The sequence below is a fragment of the Hyperoodon ampullatus genome (genome assembly GCF_949752795.1).
Source record: "Hyperoodon ampullatus genome assembly, chromosome: 8".
NCBI lineage: Eukaryota > Metazoa > Chordata > Mammalia > Artiodactyla > Ziphiidae > Hyperoodon > Hyperoodon ampullatus.
The window spans coordinates 23,602,960-23,628,529 of record NC_136921.1 but is presented as its reverse complement, the minus strand read 5'-3'; the positions used below and the strand labels follow the sequence as shown (position 1 = coordinate 23,628,529).

The window sequence follows — 25,570 nt, the reverse complement described above, 5'->3', positions numbered from 1 at the left end:
GCTGCCCCCACTGTCCTTGGAGTGCGTGGGCCATGGCTGCAGCGAGGGGACCTGCAAGCAGGCACCAATCACTGTCCCTGCTGTCCTGGGGAGTGGGCAAGCTGCCACCTCTGCTAGGAAACCCTGCAGCAGGCACCAGTCTGCTGAGAGTTAACACCTATCTTGAAACTTGTCCAAAAAATTGCAGAGGAAGGAACACTCCCAAACTCATTCTATGAGGCCACCATCACCCTGATACCAAAACCAAAGATAGCACAAAAAAAGAAAATTACAGGATAATATCACTGATGAACATAGATGAAAAAATCCTGAACAAAATACTAGCAAACAGAATCCAACAACACATTAAAAGAATCATACACTGTGATCAAGTGGGATTTATTCCAGGAATGCAAGGATTCTTCAATATATGCAAATCAATGTGGTACACCACATTAACAAATTGCAGAATAAAAACCATATGATCATCTCAGTAGATGCAGAAAAAGCTTTTGACAAAATTCAACACCCATTTATGATATAAAAAAAAAACTCTCCACAATGTAGGCATAGAGGGAACCTACCTCAATATAATAAAGGCCATATATGACAAACCCACAGCAAACATCATTCTCAACAATGAAAAACTGAAAGTATTTCCCCTAAGATCAGGAACAAGGCAAGGATATCCACTCTCGCCACTTAAACATAGTTTTGGAAGTCCTAGCAATGGCAGTCAAAGAAGAAAAAGAAATGAAAGAAATCCAAATTGGAAAAGCAGAAGTAAAACTGTCACTGTTTGCAGATAACATGATACTGTACATAGAAAATCGTAAAGATGCTACCAGAAAACTACTAGAGCTCATCAATGAATTTGGTGAAGTTGCAGGATACAAAATTAATACACAGAAATGTCTTGCATTCCTATACACTAACAAAGAAAGATCAGAAAGAGAAATTAAGGAAACAATCCCATTTGCCGACACATCAAAAAGAACATACTGGCTTGGCCAAAAAGTTCGTTTGGTTTTAAGTAAGACATTTTTCATTTTCACCAAGAATTTTATTGAACAATGTATTCACTAACCAAATGAACTTTTTGGCCAACCCAATACCTAGGAATAAACCTACCTAAGAAGGTAAAAGACCTGTACTCAGAAAACTATAAAGTACAGATGAAAGACATCAAAGATGACACAAACAGATGGAGAGATATACCATGTTTTTGGGTTGGAAGAATCAATATTTTCAAAATGACCATACTGCGCAAAGCAAACTACAGATTCAATGAAATCCCTATCAAATTATCAATGGCATTTTTCACAGAATTAGAACAAAAAATTTTTACAGTTTGTATGGAAACACAAAAGACCCCAAATAGCTAAAGCAATCTTGAGAAAGGAAAACGGAGCTGGAGGAATCAAATGCCCTGACTTCAGACTATACTACAAAGCTACAGTAATCAAGACAGTATGGTACTGGCACAAAAACAGAAATATAACTCAATGGAACAGGATAGAAAGCCCAGAAATAAAACAACACACCTATGGCCACCTAATCTATGACAAAGGAGGCAAGAATATACAATGGAGAAAAGAGTCTCTTCAATAAGTGATGCTGGGAAAACTGGATAGCTACATGTAAAAGAATGAAATTAGAATATTCTCTAACATCATACAAAAACATAAACTCAAAATGGATTAAAGACCTAAATGTAAGACTGGATACTATAAAGCTCTTAGAGGAAAACATAGGGAGAATACTCTTTGACATAAATTGCAGCAATATCTTTTTGGATTGACCAGTTAGGGTAATGAAAATAAAAACAAAAATAAACCAATGGAACCTGATTAAGCATAAAAGCTTTTGCACAGCAAAGGAAACCATAAACAAAGTGAAAAGACAACCCACAAAATGTGAGAAAAAATATCGATATTTGGAAACAAAATGACCAACAACGGATTAATCTCCAAAATGTACAGATAGCTCATGCAGTTCAGTATCAAAAAAATGGGCAGAAGATCTAAATAGACATTTCTCCGAAGAAGACATACAGATGGCCAAAAAGCACATGAAAAGATGCTCAACATCACTAATTATTAGAAATGCAAATCAAAATGACAATGAGGTACTGCCTCACACCAGTCAGGATGGCCATCATCAAAAAGCCTGCAAATATAAATACTGGAGAGGGTATGGAGAAAAGGCAACCCTCCTACACTTTTGGTGGGAATGTAAATTGGTACAACCACTATGGAGAACAGTATGGATGTTCCTTAAAAAACTAAGAACAGAGCTACCATATAATCCAGCAGTCCCACTCCTGGGCATATATCCAGAGAAAAACCATCATTCTAAAAGATATATGTACCCCAATGTTCATTGCAGCACTATTTACAATAGCCAGGACATAGAAGCAACCTAAATGTCCGTCAGCAGAGGAATGGATAAAGAAGATGTGCTACATATATACAATGGAACATTACTCAGCCATAAAAAAAAAATGAAATAATGCCATTTGCAGCAACATGGATGGACCTAGAGATTATCATACTAAGTGAAGTAAGTCAGACAGAGAAAGCCAAATATCGTATGATATCACTTATATATGGAATCTAAAGAAGAAAATGATACAAATGAACTTCCTCACAAAACAGAAACAGACTCACAGACTTTGAAAACAAACATGGTTAACAAAGGGGAAAAGGCGGGGGAGGGATAAATTAGGAGTTTTGGATTAACATTACACACTACTATATATAAAATAAATAATCAACAAGGACCTACTGTATATCACAGGGAAGTTTACTCAGTATTCTGTAATAACCTATATGGGAAAATAATCTGAAAAAGAATGGATATATGTATATGCATAATTAAATCACTTAGCTGTACACCTGAAACAATACAACACTGTAAATCGACTATACGCCAATATAAAATAAAAATTAAATTAAAAAAGAATTCATTGATATGTGAAGCCCATGGATGTTTTAGTTTCAGAGTTTCACAAAGTCGTAAATTCAATCCCATAATTCTTTCCTTCAGTGTTAATATGAGCATTAAATTTGAGCCTATTTACTTTGGAAATTCAGTGGCACTCAAAGAGAAGCCCCAAGTGTCACACTTATCTGAGTTGTAATTTATGAAAGAAACTTTAAAGCCAGTAAAAGAAGCAAGACTTTTTGAATAATAAATATTTCAATTCAAATCCCAGCTTGACCTTCTCTGAGTCTCTTTCTTCATTAGCTAAAAAGGGAGAATATCTACCTGTAAGGATTGAGTGCAGAACATGTGAGGTAACCAGTGGAGCTCTAGATGCTCAATAAACGATGGCTACTGTGAACTCATTCTAGCAGATCTGAAAGACGAAGAAATTCATATCCTTTCTTTTCAAAAAAAAAGTCAATATTATACTACTATTTATATCATACCACAACTCCTCCTGCAACAAGCATGTAGTCATTACTGATTATGTCAAGTTTCATAGTTAGTGTCAAAAATATTTCAGTAGTAGGTAATATGCAGAATTCCTAAACTTAAGAAGAATTTGTCTAGGTTAGGAGGTAAAAGATTCAGGTAACTCCTGGGTATTTTAGGTGTATATTTTCAAATTGAATTTTCACACATGTAAGTATCTAAAATTAATTTTAAATTCTTTAGTTTGAAAAAGTGCCAATATTTTATTTGCACAGTTTGTTAGCATGCAATGAGTTTCCAGTTTTTGTTGGTTCATACAAAGTGATTACACGCACCCAGATAAAATGTTACCACTCAATCTCCATGGGTTAATTCATTTTACAAACTTCAAGAGATTCAAACATTCAAGTTTTATACCAAATCCAATTGAGACTGCTTTGCTCAAGATATTATTAAACCTATATTTTTCAAAAAATTACTTTTTAAAAGAGTATAAAGAAGCTCTATCATGTTAAGTAAATTATAAGTTAATTTAGAACTAAAATTTGAGGGAAACACTAATTTTTAAAGGTTTGTTCACTCATCCAATAGCAGAGCAATACTTTGAGTGAAGGTGAAATTTAGTGCTTATATTCTTTAGCCAAAAGAAGTTAGCAAATTAATCCAATAGAGTAAAATGGATAGTAATGCATGTTATACTCATTCAAACTCATTGGTCAGCAAACAAGATACTGATTTAACCAACAAGAAATTATTCTGAAGTCTTGATGGATAAATTTAAATTTAAATCAGTGTTGGCAAACTATATTATTCTATGTTTTTCAATAATATACTTTATTTTTATTTATTTATTTATTTATTTTTTTTTTTGCGGTACACGGGCCTCTCACTGTTGTGGCCTCTCCCGTTGCGGAGCACAGGCTCCGGACGCGCAGGCTCAGTGGCCATGGCTCACGGGCCCAGCCGCTCCGCGGCATGTGGGATCTTCTTGGACCGGGGCACAAACCCGTGTCCCCTGCATCGGCAGGAGGACTCTCAACCACTGCACCACCAGGGAAGCCCAATAATATACTTTAAATCCATGTAATATTTGTGGAATATGTGCATTTATAATTTAGTATAATTATTCTTAAAATACCATGCTAAATGACATTTTAAATAATCTATTCAGGAATTGCATGTTAGAAGACAAAAATTTTTTTAAATGTTATAATGGTTAAATATTTTATTTAAATGTTATAAAATTTTAAAATGTGAAATAAAAAATAAATTATATTTCTATTTTGAAAGAGGCTTATTCACTTTAACATGAACATTGTTGGTACAAGTTTTCATAAATCCTCATAGTACTATTTAAAATTTCATATCTACCATATTTTAACTCCATTGACCAAGTTTGATATAGGTACAACTTCTATTCTTCCGAAATTTGTCATTAAGACTGTGACATTGGTATGACAAATGATTCATATTGTAGTTTACTTTTTATTACCAACCATCAGGATATATAGAAAGATAACTATGCACATGTCTCTAAATACTCTTCTTTGTAGAGATGTCACCAATAGTCATACTGTGATTTTTTTTCTTTTGAGAGCTCCACCTCTCTGTCTCTCACACCAACAGATACTAATGTAGTAATTGACACATCCTGGTAAGTAATTTTGAAAATCTCCTAACCTAGAAAGAGTTCAGCATCTCAGATCCCAGTAAAACTAATTTTGGGGTCAGACATTATATGCCATGTAATAATCCAATATTTAGAAATGAACATGATTTTATATATACATACATACACACACACACACAATCTTACAGCCTTTTAAAAATGAGTTCAAGTAAACCTGCAAACCTCACCATAAACTTGCTGACTCAAATTTGTTCTAACAAAGACACAATTTTTAGATACCTGAGGCACGGTGCTGCTGAATTATATAATCCTATCATTAAATTCCAATATTACCATATTCTCTATTTTATTGAACAAGCTTTCAGGAATTATGGAGAACTTTCATAAATACTTCCAATTAAAATTTTTACAGATTTGACTCCAACAAAAGATAATGGTTTAAAAGCTAAATTCTTTCCTTTTTCTTTACAGGCTTTGATTCTGTTTGGTTTTGTTTTCAAAAATAGAAAATGATATTTACCACCTTCCTAGTTGTTGTATGAAGAATACAAGAAAAAAGTTATTTGATTCTTAGGAAACTCACAAACAACAACTGCCTACAATGTGTGGCTGGAAGTGTAATCCATATGTAATGCCTCTGTGTGCAAAGACTTAGTAGAAGGGGCTTTATAATAAATATTCACATCTGCTGCTTTGGACACTCTAATCCATCCTAAGGATCTTTGCTGTGTCAGGCTTTGTTCTAGATGAAGAAGCTCAGTAGATATAAAGGTTTGCAAATAGGCCATATTTATCATGATTAACTTTACTTTTATAACTTTTCTCTGTTTTAGAGATATTCACGGCAATTTGGGTTATAATTCTTGATTAAATATTTGACTGTGACTGTTATGGCAATATTATTATTGAATTTTTATTACGGAATGGAAAAATTCTATTTTAACAATATATCACCTACTTAACATCTGTCAAGAAGGCATCACTGATAAAAATGCTGTGCTGGATATGGAAAAAATTACTAAAACCCCAGGCTCTGGATTCAAAGTGCTTGTGATTAAATGCTAGCTCCCTCCGTATCTAGGGTGTCACCTTAAGCAAGTTACTTAGCCTTTCCAGGACTCTCCTTCTTCACCTTTATAATGGAGTTAATATTATTTTCTTTATCATTAGATATTGTAAGGATTATATGGAATTATCAATATATATGTTAGGTACTAAATCTAGTATCTAATGTGTTGAAAGAGTTTAATGAATTTTAAATGGCATTACTGGAATGATAATATTATATGCCTTCTAAGTATGATTAGATAATCCCAGTGACAGTACTAAACTCATTTATTTAACTCACATACTTATGTAGACATATTCTGTTGTTTTTACTTACCTCCAAATTCCCTGATAGTTTGCTGCTGGACTTCTTTAAAAAAAGGATTAGTTAGAATGAGATTGCTGATAGGTTTTTCACTTTAAGGAAATTATTAACTAACAAATATATAGTATAAATATTATGAGAATACTCTGTGCTGTATTTAGCTCTCTTATGACACAAAATCTTAGTTTAACAGAATTTTGAATTTTAAATTAGATTAAAAAAACCTAAGACATCTTTGAAATGGAGGTATTTATTTTCACTTCAACTCCAAAAACAATTTGTTGTGCTAATGAGTGCCACAATTTTTAAAGTATAAATGTATATTATTAGTTCTAAGTAGTGATTTAGTATACTAAACAAATTTAAGTTATAAATTACCCACTGTGTGTATATATGTATATATGTGTATGTGTATATATGTATACATGTATATATGTATATATATATCTTTGCCTTAGATACATTTTGAATCCCATTTTTTAACAGCTTTTTTCAGAAGTAATTCACTTGAAAAAAAGAAAGGCTTCATTGCTTAATTGCTTTCAATCTCATCTTCTCAAAATTATTAATCCCAAATATAAAGGAGACTAGCAGGGCATTTGATGACCTCTGCATATAAAGCAGAGCATTTTAAAATTTTATAATCTAATCATTGGCATATCTTAATTTTAACTGGAATTATTTCCTATATAGCCAGGAGTTAGTTCATATTTAATGACTGACATCTAACATAAAATGAATCTGAATTACAGTTGAAACAATACTGTATATTCTGTTGCTTATAAACTGTGACTGCTTGACTTAAAACTTTGATATTCATTCTCTCTCCCTCTTCCTCCCGCCCTCCCTCCCTCTTTCTCTCTGTCAGGTCAAGTTTTAGCTCAGGCAAGTGGCAATGGGGTTATCCATTTGCTGGATCTTAAATCGGGGCAGATCCACAAATTGATGGGCCACGAGAGTGAGGCTCACACGGTCGTATTTTCTCATGACGGAGAGACTCTGTTTTCTGGAGACTCCGACGGCACCATTCGAACGTGGTCTTGACGGTCAGCATATCCCACTGCAGAGGGCATTCCCTTTAAGGTTTGAAAATGCCTTGTATAATCCCAAACCAGTAAATATCTGGTTAAATATGCCAGCAGGTAACATTTACAATTTGCTTTAAAACATGCTTTGGACATATATTTTAGTGCTCATTACTGTTACCAATTAAAAAAATAACTTTCTTCTGATTTATTTGTGTCTGGATCTTTTTCTTTCTCCTTTTGATAAGAATTTCCAGACAGAGCATCTTTGCTAGCAGTTTGGAAGAAACAGCTTTACAATGACGCCTAATGACAGACTAGATGAATTACAGGAGATTGATTTTGAATGTTACAAAACAAACAGCAGGAGAACCAGACGACTTTTTTTAAAAAAATCAAATCTAAACTACAGGAAAACCTAAAGTTTAATCATGTAGCACAGGGAAAGTCTTTCTGTAAGCAAAGGGTCAAGTAGAATTGGGGAGCATACATTTTCACAGATTCTTTAACAATGATTACACTTTATCTGTTAATAATAATCAGAGACTGCAGATGGCTTAAGTCTAAATGCTAGGCTCTTCCAGAACTTTCATCTCTGAAGCCCATGGGAGAATGCCTTAAGTATAATTACAATAAAAAATAAAAAATAACATCGTAATCTCAATGCAAGTAAATATCTTGCACGTAAAATGCTTTTCCCCCTTCCAATGCATGCATCCACTGTATAAAGTGCGACTGCTTAGAGAACGCTCTAGCCTGGTCCAAAGGAACAGCTCGGATTTCGACCGAGCTCGGCTCAGAAGCCAGTTGTTGGCGCTGTCCGTAGTGCTGAGGAATTCCCAACTGCCGGCAGAATGAGCTCCAGATCAGCAGTCTGCAAACTGCTCTCAGTGATGCAGAAACCCAGCTAAAGTTGCTCCTTTCCTTCACGTCCACAGTTAGTATTTTCTGGTGTTTAAGAGGGGATTCAAGCAACATATCGTGGATGATGCTGACGGTATTGCCAGTGGAGTGGGCTTTAAGCTACAGCATGCTGTTGCTGATTTTGATCCTCAGAGCCTAGCCAAATCACCTCTACTGCCATATCAAACACTGTGTAAGTGAACTCATGTGTGGAGGAGGCGTAATCAGCTGGGAAATTTCATAGAAGGATCTGGGAAAAGGCTAAAAATAAGTTCAACATGATTCTGCTACTGGGGTCTGGATTGCTACCGGACCAGCATTGCTTCTTGCTTTGAATTCCGAAGAGAGATCCAAAGCATATTTCTTATGTGTGTCTGCAGTGTTTCTCTCTGGAAGGGCGGGAGGCTGCTTCTTGACTGTGTTTTGAAATGGGAGGTAGAATGGATTGCCTTTAATTCAAGCCTGAAAATGTATTCTTTGGATAATTAAAAAGAGACTGCTTTTCTAAAACATATCTGATCTTTTAGTTTGTATTGGTCAATGACCCCCACCACCACCATTTAACCTCCAGAGTGATTAGGTAAGTGTATCTCATGACATGAGTTATGTTTGTTTTCTCAAAGAAATAGATGCAGTCATTTAAAATCATATGTAGCAATATGGGGTGGGGGGAAAGTTTAGCTGGGAAGTGATTCTCAGTTTAGCAATGTTTGCTTACTTATTAAAAAATCTTCAGATAAACATTTTGAGTTCTCTAATGTTTCTTCTCTTAAATAAATATTAAACTGCGCTAGAGTAGCTTAAGAAGAATGCTCTTGAAAAAAATAACTTTCTAATACTGAAAAGAAGACCTTGTTTTCTCCATGCAGATTTTAAAATATATTCCATATAATAAAAGCATGTTTAATGTTTATATAAAGTAGGTATTGCATCCCTATTTTTACCTTTAAGTTTACATTCACTCTAACCTGACACATTAATGCCTACCTGTAGCTTACAAAGAGATCATTTTCTATGTCCTTTTGAAACAGAATGATATGTGTATTTTATACAGCTTATCTTGCATGTATTGACAGATACTACTAGAAAACTATAAGAAAGCACAATAGCTCCTTTTTCTTCTAAGATAAACTTTCTAAATATGTGGGAAATGCATGCTTTAATCGGAAAATTATGCTTTTATGTTTGTGGGCTCTGTAGTAATTTAAGGGAAAAAATGCTTTGTCAAAGGGAGCTTCCAGATTCTCAAGTAGAATTATAGGTTTGCATCTTTTTTTTTTTGTTCTGTCATGACTCACTGTTTTTGACATATTTTAAAAGAAATCCATCTCCTTTATCATTACCTACCCAAAAGGAATTCTAATATTAGAGAGCAGTTTTCTCCTAAAGGAGGTCATGAATATACTCCCTTCCATTTTATTATTACTAGAATTTGCATATCTAACTTAAAATGCAAGTATAATAGTTCTTGAAGTTTTCTAGTGCTATCTTTATCTTATTTAAAATTATCTGCATATGTTAGACTAAAAATCGATGGTTTATCATTGCTATTATAATCTGAAAATAAACCAACGAATAACATTTATAAATGATCTGAAAATGTCCTATATACAAGTTTAGCAATATTGGCATAAAGCCAGCACCACTTAAATAGGTAAATGAACTATTTTACACTTTTCTTATCTATTACTCCCTAAAGTCACAGTTTTCCCAAGGCTTTGTATGAGTTAGTCACTCTGATAATTTAAATAAGAGCCCACTGTCAACACTGCCCACCAAGCACTAATACTAAATGAAGTGTACAAAAGTCAATAACACCAAATTAATAAGGCATATTTTCTATGAATTGGCAACACCCTATTTTTAAGAAACTTCAATAAACAGTTACACTGGCATTTCTGTGCAAATTGCCTAAATGCAAGTATCTTTGTCATGTCAAAAAAGAGTTATGTTTTCAAGAGTGTGTGAATGTCATTTATTTTATATTGAAGTAATTAATTCAAGTAGTATTTATTACATGAATATTAGAGTCAAGTTGCTGTAAAAATAATTTACAGATACATCTTTCCTGTCCACTAGGAGCTTACTTCCTGAGTAAAATAAAGGTGTGGACAATAATACAAATAAATTTTTAACAAATCCTTTTCAATACCTGGCATTTTCTTATTTATTATTTAAAGTTTTCTTTCTTTTATTCACTGTGGAATAGTTGTGCTATTTTCCTTCTTAACTATGTTTCAAAATCCAGATTCATGTTCACTTAAACAAGTCACCTATATTGAGACCACTGTTCTCCAATTATGGACGTAAAGAGGTAGGAAGACCTTTGTAGTAGCTGAATCCAATGATAATTTACATTCAGCTGTTGGTTTCTTCCCTTTCTTTTAGAAGTAGAATGTCTTCTCACTAATCTCTTGAGTTTTCTTTCAGATGATTGTAACATATATACATTCTGTCACTCATTAATCAGTGAATTCAAAGAGAACGTGAATTCAAATATTCTCGAGTTATTTGTAACTATTAGTAAGATCACCCTTTGAGTCTCGGTAAAACCACTTCTTACAATTTAGACAAAGCTAGACCTTTGAAATTCAGAAGGTAAATTTAAGCTAAGCTGAAGATTCCTAGGTGAAATAAGTCCATAAAGGACAATTTAATGCATATATTGCCAAGGATCAATCATCCAAACTTCATAATAAAGTGTAGATAGTTGCATGAACTTAGTCGATTTGAGGTCTTAGTAGCTTCCAAATAGATCTCAAATAAACATATTTAGAGCATGGGTTTAAATGAACCAATATTCTCTTTATATATGTCAAATTATTCTTTTTAAACATTTATTTTTCAGCCTACCCCTCTTGTATTTTCATGGAAGGAGCTGAGTATATCTAATATTAGGAGAACATCCAGAATCCTTTGAGGAGGGGGATGGCTCTTCATATTCATGAAGCTTGCATACTTCTGTTGGTCATCCCCAGATTGGTCACCTCTGCTGCCATCAGTCATGAAGACTATCCTGCTGATGAAGGTGACCAGGCTTCCAGTAATGACAATCTGATTTTTGATGACTATCGAGGGAAAGGGTGTGTGGATGACAGCGGCTTTGTATACAAGTTGGGAGAACGATTTTTCCCAGGGCATTCCAACTGTCCATGTGTCTGTGCTCTGGATGGACCTGTTTGTGACCAGCCAGAATGCCCTAAAATTCACCCAAAGTGTACTAAAGTGGAGCACAATGGATGCTGTCCTGAGTGCAAAGAAGTGAAAAACTCTTGTGAATATCATGGGAAAAATTACAAAATCTTGGAGGAATTTAAGGTATGAGTTACCTTTTTTATTTATTGAATACTAACATTTTACACTACATACTTAGATTATTACATTAAAATTAAAGTTGGAAAAACACAGTTTTAAATTTCTCTTTGATTTACAAAAGTATGACTCCAGTTAGCATAAGTACCAGTGTGGTCAACAAATAGGTAATTGGTTTGTTGATCAGTATCTGTAGGGTTTCACAATAACTTTTTCCTTCAGAAGTATTTGGAGCATGTTGCCATCTTTTATTTTTGCCCTTAAACATTTCTTTGGTGTTATAACAAAATATGTTTTCTGAAGGAAACAACTTTGTTTAAAGGCTATGTGTCCATTAAGTTAATGTTTAAATTTTGTGAGTTTTGGGGGGGGTGTGTGTGTGGCTTATTAGCCTGTAGTTGGAGCCATTTAATTATAGTCTAGAATTATCTATTTAATGTATGGAAATGCAAGTGCTACAGAGACACTTCTGAGCTGTGGTCTTTATATTAAGAATATACATTGGACTTACTTGTTGTAGAGCATGGTCCCCATTCTGTTCTCTGCTCATTAGATTTTTTTTTTTTTTTACTTACAGGACCCCAGAGAGAACTGAATTTTTATCATAGTCCCTTGTAAAAGGTAGTAAAAAAAAAAAAAAAAAAGACTAATTTTTCAGCCTTTCAGGCTCCATGGTATTTCTTAGTCTTTCTTTTATGCTTGTGTCATATTTTCAAGTAACTTGGAATTCACTTTTATCTCTTCTTGGAGTCTCTTTTCTCTAACGGCTAGTTTTAATTAGCATTTCCTACAGCCAGGTATGAACCCTTAAGGTATAAATTAATATATCAACATGTCCTCAAATGTAATGGCAGTTTGTGCCTTGGAGTTTCTGTCATACTGATGGCTTGATATAAAGATTTTCATTTCACCTAACCAAGTTCTGTGACAAGGTGCTCAGAATCTTGTAGGCAAAAGAAAATATAGCTGGTTTTCAGTGAGACTGTTTATGTTTGAGAGAAGAAATGTTCAGTTATTAGCACTGACCCAACTTCCTTCTTTACAAGAATCAAATGGTGGAAGAAGTCAATACGTGGAAAAATGTTTTAACTGATCATGATCAGAGTACTTCCTGTGTATTGGCAATTCATTGCATTTGATGTATTCCAAGTTATGGGCTCAAACCAGTTCTAATTTACCCAAGGAACCCATTTATTTTAACTAGATTCCTTAGGACACGAGAGAAATTTTAATGATAATTATTGTATTCAACTTTCTTACACATAAGTGTTATTCTAGACTTTTTTCACATATTATGATACTTTGTTGCACAATATTGAGAAGAGTCTTGAGAGTCTAGTAAAATTACCATTATTGACATTAAATAATAGTTGAGTATCATATATTTATTAATGCCTTTCTGGTCTTTAACATATTGGACACATTTTGATATTAGCTACTTTTACTCTTAGGTTAACAAAAGTAAATGCAAATACTCAACACGTGATTGACTCTAGACGTGGTTCTAGAATCATGTCACTCTCCTAACATGCATATTTATCTAGAGTAGAATGCAAAAAGATATTTTAAGATAGCCTAACCCAAGCAAAAAATACCCCAGATAAAATGTGAGATTATTACATATTGGTTACCAAATTATATAAAAGAAGAAAAGATACTGACTGGTTTTTTTTTTAACTTAGCTCACCACTTAAAATGCTATAGTTTTCCCTGTTTTTACTAGATTTTATTTTATTTCAAAGGTAATTATTTTACCATGTCAAACAATAAAGACATATCAAGTTAGTAATTCCTTTACTCCAACTATCTGTCCCTGCTATAGTTAATATTTAATCCGTTGATATGCACAACTTTTTCCCTGACTTTCAATATCATTGATTTTAAATCAGTGTGATTTAAAAAAAGAAAACAGATGCCACTTTTTCACAAGGATTTAGTTTTAAGAGCTTTAGAGATCATTAATAAGAATGAAGAACTGAGACCAAGAAAGTTTGTTACCTGTCCAAAATTGTCAAGTTATTTAACCTATTTCTAAATACATTCAAACAAGAAAGCCTGTATCAAAGCACTTTGGCTCTAGAGTCAGAAAGACCTGGATTCATATCCTAAATTCATCACTTAGATGTAAGATTTTGGAAGGAGTCCTTAAACTTTTAGAGCCACAGTAGCATTTGCTACAAAATGGCCATCATGATCATTACTTCTGATGGGAGGAGATGTTGGAAAGATTTTGTGAGATAATTATATGAAGTTAGCAGTCTTGTGATGACTGGTACACAGTAGATATTGAACAAAAGGTTGTTTCACTCCTTCTAAACTCTAATGTCCAGGGATTTACTCTAAATTCTCCATTGCTCCATGTCTTCACCTATATTTTTATGATGGAAGCTCAATTTTAAAAGTCACTCAAGTGAAAGAATTCCAACACTTTTTAAAAAATGTTCTACTTATCTATGTGAACTATGTATGCCTAAGTAAATATCAGCCATCTGATTCTCTTCTAATTTAGTTTCTTGTCTCTTGTAAGCTGATCTTTAAAGCTCTATGCAACTTTCACATAATAATCTTAGCATGTTATTAAGAAGCTTGTATTACAAGATATTTTTACATGTTATATATTCATCCAACAAGCATTTATTGGGCTTTTTGTTATATAAGATACTGTAGATGTACTGTACATACATTAGAAAGTAAGGTATCTAGAAGGCAAAATCTCCACCCACAAGAAAGGTATGAACAACGTGGAGAGGGAAGTGGGGAAAAGGAAGTCTAAAGTATGTGACCGTGAAGGTCAACACCAAGGGATTGTGGTGCCAGAAGCTTATCAACATGGTGTGAGGTTTGGTCAGACAAACTTTCTTTTTCTTCAGGATGGTCACAGATGAACCTGTTCTTAAAAAATTAAAATTTATCCAGGGAGATTAAAGTTCCAAAGAGGAAACTGCTTGAGAAAAATCAGAGATTGGGATGAATAAAATCTGCAAGGAGAGAAGGGAGATGAGGATAACAGGAAGCTGAATCTTACTAAAATGCCATTATAAGGAGAGAGAGGTAAATTTGCATAGCATTTTTGGAACGTGGAAAGAGGAACTTGAGTACTGGGCCAAAATATTTAGATTCAGTCTAAAGAATAACAAGGGACAAAATGCAGGTTGTTATACATAGAGATGACCTAGATAAATATGTTTTTTTAAACAAAATGACTTTATAGCCAAGTATATAACTGAATAGAGGTGAAGAGATATTAATGGCTGGGGAGGTGGGACTGTTGCAGAAAACAAAGAATGAGATGACCAGCATGCAAAGGACAAAGACATTCAGGGCAGTCTTAAGGATAAAAATCTAAATTCCTTAGTATAGTCTAGATTCTACTCATCAACCTCTCCAAGTATCTCAAACTCTCAGTGACTTCTCTCCCCTGTGTGCTTGCACATGCTGTCCCATACTTTTTCACCATTTATACACACCTGTATAAGTCTTACTAGACTGCTTCAGAATTCCATTTAAATCTCATCTCAACTGCAAAGCCCTCTCTGACTGTCCTACTTCTGTATCCTGGGCTGCATCTCACACCATTATAACAAGGACAATAATCATAGCCAGACACCATTAAGACCGTTATATGTATTATAGCACATTTCATAATAACACTGAGGTTACACTTAGCACTGTTTTACAGACAAGAAAACTGAAGCAACAAAGTGTAAGCAGCTTGCCCAACACCATATCTAAAGTAGAAGAACTAGGATTCAAACCCAGGCATCCTGGCTTCAGAATATAAACTCTTCACCACCTTTACCACCTATGTCACACTGCAATAATGTAAAGTGAAAGGACCTGTCTCTCCCACTGGACAGTGAACCCTTTGAGACTAGGGGCGGTGTTTTCTTTTTTCTCCTCTGTTCCCAACCCCAGCCCCATATAAACCACATAACAGGCACTTATATATTTCGGTGAACAAAATGAGTCAGATTATAAGTGAACACATAGAATAAAAAAAAGTTCCTTTAAAATGCCTTAATTTCTTTCTGTTTATGTGTTGACCTCTCCATTTTAATTAGAGAAGCATTCAAGCTTCAGGTAAAGAGTGCTCTTGGGACCCCTAAAGATGACACGCATTGTTCATAAAGCACATATTTCCATACTGCTTCTACTTTCTACTCCTTCTCCCCTACCCCCCCCCCTTCTTAACCAATACTCATCTTGCATTGCATCTCCATCCCAAGTGTTGTAATGACCATCCAGTGTTTTAGTTGTGTGGTCTCACTCTATACAGTTACAAAGACATACTGAAGTCCCTATTTCAGTCTTTTCTGATCACTAATTTAAACGTAAATCACTATGTTGTACACCTGAAACTCATAACATTGTACAACTATACCTCAGTAAAAAATAAATATTTAATGTGGTTTAAAAAATTGATATACATGTGTCACCTGATGGAAAAATAATGTTATTTATAAACGTTGGGGGTTTTTCAACATTTATTGATGCAAGCTTTGAAAATGGATTTCCCTCTACCCTTTTTGAAAACTGTAAATTTTCCAGTGTTCTGGTAATATTGTATTAAGTTAAAGGTCATTGTATAGTAGGTTTTCTCATCTTACTTTTATGTGTACTCAGGCAAAATGACACTGGAACCTACTTTTTGAGAAATAAGAAGTATAAATAATAAATTACAATAGCATTCCCTACAGAAAAACGTGTTTGGTAATGTAGGTTCTATCAGCTTTGGCTCTGTGATAACTATCTCATGCTGAGTTTCTTAAATGGAGAAATAATTTCTTATTTTGCTCAGTATTTTTATAACTCTCACTCAGCTAGAATTAGCCATTTTGGATTTTTTTATACTTTAAAACTTGTACTGTTTTAGTTTTATTTCAGACACTGACAGCTGATCAGGTTTCTGGTTTTTATTTTTAATAGGTTCAGTGTGATTATTTTCTCATTTTGCACATTTTGTAAATATGTTATTGCTTTAAAAAAAAACAAACATGTTTTCATGCTGTGGTAAGCTGCCTAGTTTTTGCCCTGAATTTTGGATTTAACATTTAAATCTTGAGGAAAGCAGCAAAGAGGACAGAAAATTAATCACTCAGAGTATTCTGCCAAATCATCACACCCATAAAAAATGTCAATGCCAACTAAGGTTTAGAACTGACTTGCTCTTCAATTGGGTACATTCATAGGAAGACAGGTTTCCCATTAATCTATGTCCCCATCATTAATGTCCAATTAACATTAATGGACATTAAATGTAACATTAAATCTGTAAAAGTGAGTAGAAAGGATTTTTGAATTTAGGACTGGGAGGGTTTTTTTATATCTGTTTGTTTTAATACAGAGAAAGAATGGAAAGTAACACATTCTAGGAACTGATAACCACATATGTGAAAGAACAGGAAAAAATGAGGGGCTGTAAAGAAATCTCAATTGAAGCGACTAATAGTTAACACTTTGCAGAAATACAGCTGATTGTACCCCACCCACTCATCTGCCATGGCACCAGTTTCTATGAGAGGCACAGAAACTAAGATGTTTGTACTGGACAGAGGGGTACAGAATGCATCTTTCCAGAGGTATGAAGATTGTATGTATGTATTTTAATGCCACCAAAGGGAATCAAATGTGTTATGTCCTGCTGAAATATTAGAGGCAAGGCAGTGAAAGTTTCATCCTAACAACTGGAAGGGTTTCTTTTGTTTTATTTTTATTTATTTATTTTTTATTTTTTGACCCTCTGTATTTATTTTAATAACAGAGAAATGGGTGAATTTTAAGAATATGGGTGGGATTTTTAAAGATATTTTTCCCAAGAGAGGATATACAAGTTCTCAACAAATGATTAATGGAACAAACAGGGGCATTTGTAAGATTTCATCCAAAGAAAGTCCTAGAAAACATCATAATTTCATACAACAAAGATAATTGAGGTCTTTGTTGGGAGATTGAAAAGACTAATTCCACAATCACTGACTCTGCAAAATGCAGTTTTTGTTTTGCGGAACATGCTGTAGTTTTTAATACTGAAACTGCCTTTGAGTGAATTCAAGAATGCCTTCTCCTTTCAAGTAGCTACAAAATAACAGCGATTAAGTAATCTTAATCAGTAATGACAGTTGCTCCTCTGAAGCTCAGCCCTCAGCCTATACAACAAACAAGCTCAAAGTGGATAATTCTCAATGGAGAACATCCATCTTTGTACATAACTAGGGAGCCTCTGCTCAATTTGTATAATGTCTGACCAGTTTCAAAGATTAGAAGTCAATTTTGTTCAAACTTTATAAAGTTCCTCAAACCTTTCTCTTTCTTTTTATATTGTGCTCACTTGACATGTTTTAATTCTACAAAACTACATTAAATCTAGAAAATAGACCAGATTTTTGAAATAATTTTTCAAAAGCCCCGATGAGAACTGGAAATGACCCTCAACACTTTTTAAAATGAGGGATTATAATTGTAGGAATAAATGGCTTCCAAGTTAACCCCTGAAGGGATGAAATAGTCTGAAAAAGTCACTTGCTTTACATTTTAAGAGACTTGATGGTCAGCTGGCCCTTTGATTAGTTATATATAGACTCACCCACTGATTTTTATCACTGTCCTTCATATGGCAAGATGCTGCCATTAACGGTGATAACTGTGTGATAAGCATGACTACAGAGATTTGTGTATGGGCTTCTGTTTCCTGGGCACACCAGGAGATTGGTGTTTGATCTGTGACCACATCTGAGGTGCGTGGAGCTTTTCACTGCTAGTGACTACCTCAGACTTGAAGTCAGTCATGAGCTGTGTGTAGACTTTGCTGTCCATTCCTTACTGCCTCTCCAATACTGTGAGAAGATGAACCTGAAAAGAGAGTGACCTGGTAGTCTCCCCTCCAAACTTTAACTCTAATTGTACAAGATTCTGAATATGTCAGAAATTTGCTTATTTTTCATTGTGGTTTTACTCATACAAACACATAATTAGTCAATGGTGTGATACTAACAAGCATGTTTTTTCTGTCTCCTATATCTTATTTCATAAATTAGGTCTACATATTTTGTGCAAATTTTGTGTATTAACCTATAATCTATAAAGTCTAAATTGAAATTGCTTCATACACGCATTGTATGTGTATGTGTGTGAAATTTGAGGGAGCTAGGAAATGTTCTTACTTTAAGAAAATCTTTTTCTACTCCTCCTTCTTCTCCCTGACAATATTTTTGTTTTGTTTTGTTTTCCTATAGCTTGATTTATATATCAGGCAGTGTGTTTTATGAAGGAGAGCACAAGAAAAAACTATTGGTCTATTTTTTAGTTGTATTTTGCCAAGCTTTCGAGGAAGAGCTTGAAACAAATAACTAGAGGCGATTTGAAGTGATCAGTGGGTTTGCTTATCCAGGTGATCTTTCTCAAGCCTTAGTCATTATTAATTGGGGACTGGCTTATTTTAGAGTCTGTACTTTGGACTATTAATCACCACTGATTAGCATCAGTAATCTCAGTCTCACAAATCAACATAGTGTTGATTTCCTTGCTTCCAGCCTGCCATACAGCACATCACAATAAAGCCATCTTTGCAAGAATTTAATGACACCACAAAAAGAGTGAATAAAGTACTAAAGTGACAAAAAATTCATGTCCTGAAAAAGCTTTTAGATATTATTTTATGACTGTATAAATTTGTTTAAAGTGGATACAAATCCAGTGAACACAACTCTTAATTTCCTCTCTATTATGTCATGAGACCATGAACAAAACTCAAATAATTTTAGTCCTTCTATCTATAGGATGGATACAATAATGTCATCATATGTCTTACGAAGAATTAATAGTATTGGGAATTTGAAAATTAAAGTATTGCATATCAATTTATAATTAACAATTCTGACTGCTCAAAAGTTTGTGTTGTTTTTATTTTTTTAATTAAACATTACTTGGTTGGGATTTTGAAATCATTTTATTTTAATATTGACCCTTGACTATGATTGTTATTTCTTGGCATGGGATTGGATTTCTAGTATCTGAGTTTATACAAGTTCTATTTATAAAAGGCAAGCATTATGGGTTGTTGTTTTTTTTAAAAAAATCTAAGTCCGTCCTACTCTTAAGAGCTGACAATAGAATTTTGGATATGGAAAAGAACTTTGAACTTATTTTACAAATGATAAAACAAAGACCAACAGAAACTTAGTAAAAACACCACAATGGCTGGCATAGCTTACTATTTGCAAAGGCAATATAAATATATTTCTTTCCTGTGGTCTTTTATCTACATTTTAAGCCTTCAGGTTTAATGCTCACTTGCATCTTCCTTTCCAATAAATACACTGGATGCAAACATTCATTTCATCCAATTGTCTATAGAAATGTGATATCAGGACCTAGCTCCATGACAACCCAGAGTTACAAGTAGACAAGAATAAAATATTGCCATATCTAAAATCTGTCTTTGATACAAATAGAGGACAATTTGCAAAAGGAGCCTAAGTTTACAAAGGCTCTAATAAAAAGAGGATCCTTTGTCTAAAAATGAAAAATTCTGTAATTAAACCAAACAATATAGGCCAAAATAAAATTATAATATATTAAACACTACCTACTTATTTTCACGGAGACTATACTAGGAAGTAACAAAGGAACTAAATTAGCTGCTCTTGCCATATAGTTGATTTTAGGAACTGAGGACCTGTGTTCTTGATTTTTTTTCACTCGGCAAACTCCCACGTCTCACTACATGACAGGAATGGAGTATGAAAAATGGATGGAGTGTACAAAAATCTCTAGTTGCATGGCATTAGAACAAAGGAATATCCCTAAACTGGCATAAGATCAGTATCATCTAAGGCAAGAATGCTGAAAAAATTCACATCCTTTGAACTCTCTCTCTTCAATGCCAACAATGCCAACTGAAATGATTTAAATTTATATTTTTCTAAAGTTTCCCAGATTATTCTAATGATCAGCTGGAATTTTAGTAAGGATTTTTAATTCTTTTTCATGGTCAAGTAAATTTGAGAAATGATGCGTACTTTACTATCTCTTGGAAATGTGCAGTGCTTGAATGTATATATTAATATATACTAACAGTGCTTGAACATTTTTTAAAGCTTTGAGAGTCAGTATGTACACAGTTCAACAGCTAAGAGCTCAACAGTATGGGGAAAACTGTATTTTACAGTAGGTTCTACCACTTACCAGCTAAGTGACCTAGGCACACATTACTTTACCTCTTATGTCTTAGTGCAAACATCTCTAAAATAGAGATAATAGTAAAAACTACTTGGAACACAATAAGGGATTCATAAAAGTTATCTGACATTTTTACTACTATTATTACTTACCTGTATTTAAGTCCAGTATTTCACAGATTTATGTAACAGCAGAATACTTTTTCTCTGAACATCTATTAACATCTTAAAGTTCATAAGCGTTCAATGAAACAGTTTAAGAAGTATTTTGTTAATGACCAAGATCATCCTTTATTCCTTTATCTGACTCTGATGGGCAGTTAATGATAAAAATCTATATATCTCAGCTTATCTTTTATTGCCTGGTCCTTTTTAAAGTTTCCAAAATTTCAGTTAATGTGGTTATTCATGGTAATTTATTAATTTGTGTTACATAAAACAATTTAAGTGGACAATGACTTATTCAAAATAATAATGATGATGCCAGTTACATATAACCAAAAATCTAAGACAGGGATCAGCACACTACAATCCATTAGCCAAATTCAGCTCACCACCTGTTTTTATAAGTACAGTTTTATTGGAAAATAACAATGCTTATTCATTATGTATTGTGCATAGTGGCTTTTGGGCTGCAATCCAGCCCTGAGTAGTTGCTCCAGAGATTATATGACCCAAATAGGTCAAAAATATTTACTGTCTGGTTTTCTGTAGAAAAAGTTTGCCAACTTCTGATCTAGGATCAAATTCTTCTTCTTCCCATTCTACTTCCCTCAAATTGTACTTTCATGTAACCCGCATTCTTCAAAGTTACAAATTCTTTGGGTACTATTAGGTATAGGTTTTACTTCATTTGTAGGTGGTCTCGGGGATGTCTTTCCACGTGTGTAAATCTTCAAAGGCATCAAAATTTGCCTATTTTAAATGTATTATACATACTTAACAGCAGACACGTTAAGTCTCTTTGCACATTTGTCTCCAAGGAGTACGGCTTTGCTCTTTGCATTGATGTATAATAATTTAATAGCTTTCCACTTAGTCGGATGGAAATAGATAAGCAAAGATGACATTCTTGGATGAAATAGATAAGCAAAGATGATTAAAATGTCTTATATTTTGATATCCCATCTGCTCTCCTTTGACAGTGTGACAAGTAGGTATTTTTCATTTAGTGTAATATAATAGATATATTTCTTATTATATTAATAAATGAAAATATGTATATTGTTTGCTCACTTATTAAGTTCACTACATCTTTTCAAGTCAACTTATATAATCCATGGTTTGATTCCATTAGATGTTCTAAATGTCTCTGACATGTAGAGAGGTGATAGGTCTTGGGGGGTGTACAAAAATGTATAAGACCTTCAAGGTACGCCTAGTCTATCAAAATGAATAACACAGGTACCACTAATAGCAGATGGCATGGGCTGATTGCTCTAGGAACTCATATAAAGAAAGAAATAATTCAGTCTGAAGAGCTTAGGAAGATCCTAAGAGTGAGGATTTCAGTGCACTGAAAACATTTTAGACAAAACAGGAAAATTGGCAAAAGTCAACGGAAAGCACATTCAGAGAAAAGTGAGTTAACCCAAGTGGCCAGAGCAGAGGGTATAGAGAAGATAAAAAGTGAGAGATAAGAGAGAGAAGAGAGTGTGGCACCCGCTCACAATGTGGATGCCAGGTTCAGGAGCTTGGGGCAAAGCCTGGACCAAGTGGAAAATTACCAAATGGCTTGAGTCAGGGAAGTGACACAACCAGACTTGTGCCCGAGGGAAATACAAATAATTGTTGACAATTTTATGAAATATTTTGCATCTTTTTTCCTTCATTGAATGATTTAGTTCTAAGATATTTTTATTCTCATTTTATAAACAAGAAGAGAGGCTTCTGACTCTAATTCTAACACTCCATTACACCTGCCCAGATTCCATGAATATACTATGGACATTATGAAAGAAATGTGATAGAGATGGCTTATTTTTCATTTGAGTGAGCACCTCCTATATTCTGGAATACCTGTTCAATTATCACTCTGAAATATTTCATGTTAAGTCTCATATCTTTCTGACAGAAATGTAGTGCACTGCTAACATGAGGTAAATTCTTTGCCTGCTCCACGTTTTACATGGCTCAATTGGCTTCACTTAAAAAACTCCCATGGCAATAAAGAAGGGTGCATCTAAGGTGCATTACGATTTATTTTAAAAAAAAAAAAAAAAACCCTACATTCTGAATGCAGTAAGGATTGACCAGGAATATTTTTGCAAATTTAGTTATTGTTTTCATTTTAAATTTCTGCATCAGGAAAACACAAATTAAAAGCAACAATAAAGAAAATGTGGGCCTTGAAAGTGATTTTTTGTGGCCTTAGAAATACCAGAGTCATTGTAGAAACTCCCAGTGCTTACCAAATGAAGCCCTATTTCTGTATGAGGAGAGGACAGCCCAGCTCCCCGAAACACCACTTATTTTCACTGTATGTTAAATAGGACAGAGAAAAAATTAAAATTGTTCAGTCTAACTTTAATTTTTTCCCAACATTAAAAATAAATTCTGCTAAAATAGCAAACCTTTGACTGCTGAGATTTAGAAAACTTCCTTAGGGAGAAAAAGGACAATCACAGAGAATTTTCCTTTTGTTAATGAGACTCTAGGCCTTTCACATTGAAACTAGAAGATACTTTAATCAGGACTCCAAAAAATGTGAGCTCAAGTTACCCTGTTGCAAATCTGTTTTTGGCAAGACTCTGATGAAAGACTGAAGTTTCATCGCTGTAAATAAGAATCTAATTAACTATCGAAAAAATGTTTTCCAATGTCATTCTTAGTCTAAACACAATCTGAGTACAAACATTGCTACATTTTAGAGGTGAAGCACAGATTGCTCTCAAAACTAAAATATATATTCTTTACAAATTTAATATCTCAAATAATTCATATTGGAAATGATTATGTGATAATGTAATAAAAATAATTTATGATCAATATACTTTTTGAGAAATACACAGCCACTGAAAATGAACAAAGGGAAATTAAAATTTAAAAAAATAATAAAACACTGGTCAAGTTGAAAGCTATCATGACAATGACAGTCATTTACCTAATGCTGCATAATTTACAAGCTCCTTCAAATATTACATTATTTCCTTTTTGTCTCATAAGAATCCAATGAGGAAAATTAGAGCTCTCTTAATATTATGTTATTATTAACTCCATCTTACAAATAAGAAAACCCAGTGTCAAGTGGGTTTAAATAACCTGTCCAAGGTAATACAACAGTGTTTGATGGCAGGACTTGAGCTCCAAATGTGCCTACTCCACATTATCTAATAGATGAATTCCATTGGTCCATAGCACTAACAATTTTTATACACAGCTACAAAGTTTTGACTGCTTCTGCTTTCCTTGCACAAAAGATACACACTAAAGTCAGAAAGTTTATCAAGAAATTACTCAAGATTTTTTCAATTACAATATTGTAATTTTCAATTACAATATTCTTTCATATTATTGCCCATAAGTCATCACAATATATTTTTGTGGAACAAGGTGTAAGCTATGAATTAAGTATCAAATAGTGTAGTATAAAATACAGTAGGAAGTTGCTGTTTGGATTTAAAATGAAAATATTTTAATATTAGCAATTATAAAGCACTTTATTAATTTTTAATTACTCTCTATTTATAACATGGAAAAGAATATTACTAGTAAATGGAAAATGAAGAAAAGATTTGTTAAGTAATAATCTGATAGGCATTCCTAAAACAAATGGATTTTTGTACAGGAGTGCCTATAACTCCCATCCCGCAGACCCTGAAAAGCTGTGAATTCAGTATCATCCATGCAAGGCTAGAAGGCTAGAGTTTATGGCCCTCTCTGTTATCACCTTCGCTCAGTGTTTCCTGTAGAATAGAACTGATCGTATTTGTCTCTTACGTGAACTTTCACATTGTAGAATTCTCACGGTGATGTATTCTCCCCCACCCACACATGACCTTATTTTAATGCTGTTGTAGATGATAGGCTTTTAACTGATATCAACAGTCTGTCCTTCACAGTGTCAACAGGAAAGTTTTGAAGTTATGCAGTTGCTCACTTTTCCCTTGTTGCATAAATGGGTAATAAATGGAACATCCTTAGCATGGAGACATACAGGCTGTACTTCAAATATTCAGTTCCTTGTCAAAGACCTTTGTACTAAAAGCAATTGTCAATCCAGAGTATCAGTGAAGAACTAGAGACTGTTGCTTTTCTAGGCTATTTCACAAGTATAGGTGTGATATCAATACTTTATCAAAATCTTTATCTTGAATCTGCTAGCCTTCGTCTACACCTTTGGGTTCTCCTTTGAAGATCTTAGAGGCAACTGAAACATCTTTTATTTTCCTCTTAAATACACACCGATATTTCTTCTTAAGTGTGCATTTGCCTACTTAAAAAAATACATCTGTGATTGCAACTGAAGAGTGGTGTTTGCTTACCTTCTCCTTATCCATATTTTATTTTTCTCTATGCTTGTCTTCATTTTTCAGAAAAAGCTATATTTTATTGTCATAAAACTCCTTGAAAATACTCAGATTAATAAAATGGTTCTATATACCATCAGTTTATCAGAATATGCAATATATAATTGTAGAGTTGCCTGTCCTTAAAACAAATGCCAAAATATATTTAAATAATTTTTAGAAGAAGATATTTTAAAGAAAAAAACCCATTAATATAGTGTCATTGTTGTGTTGCAACTATAATG

At 33.7% G+C, this 25,570-nt stretch overlaps 2 protein-coding genes across 3 annotated transcripts in view; both read left to right on the top strand.

Annotated features, from left to right (window-relative positions):
• SPAG16 (sperm associated antigen 16) overlaps positions 1–7,445 on the top strand; it is a gene marked incomplete at both ends in the record, with an annotated part of 879,991 nt that extends 872,546 nt beyond the window's left edge. For both annotated transcript variants that reach the window (XM_079709890.1, XM_079709889.1), the window contains one exon: positions 7,270–7,445. In XM_079709890.1, coding sequence (XP_079566016.1) covers positions 7,270–7,445 — 176 coding nt within the window. The remainder of the gene's footprint in view (positions 1–7,269) is intronic.
• A 3,806-nt stretch (positions 7,446–11,251) lies between these two features.
• The window catches only part of VWC2L (von Willebrand factor C domain containing 2 like), a gene marked incomplete at its 3' end in the record, with an annotated part of 153,280 nt that continues 138,961 nt past the window's right edge, over positions 11,252–25,570 (top strand). The window contains exon 1 of the mRNA XM_079710068.1: positions 11,252–11,647. Coding sequence (XP_079566194.1) covers positions 11,258–11,647 — 390 coding nt within the window. The 5' untranslated portion in view covers positions 11,252–11,257. The remainder of the gene's footprint in view (positions 11,648–25,570) is intronic.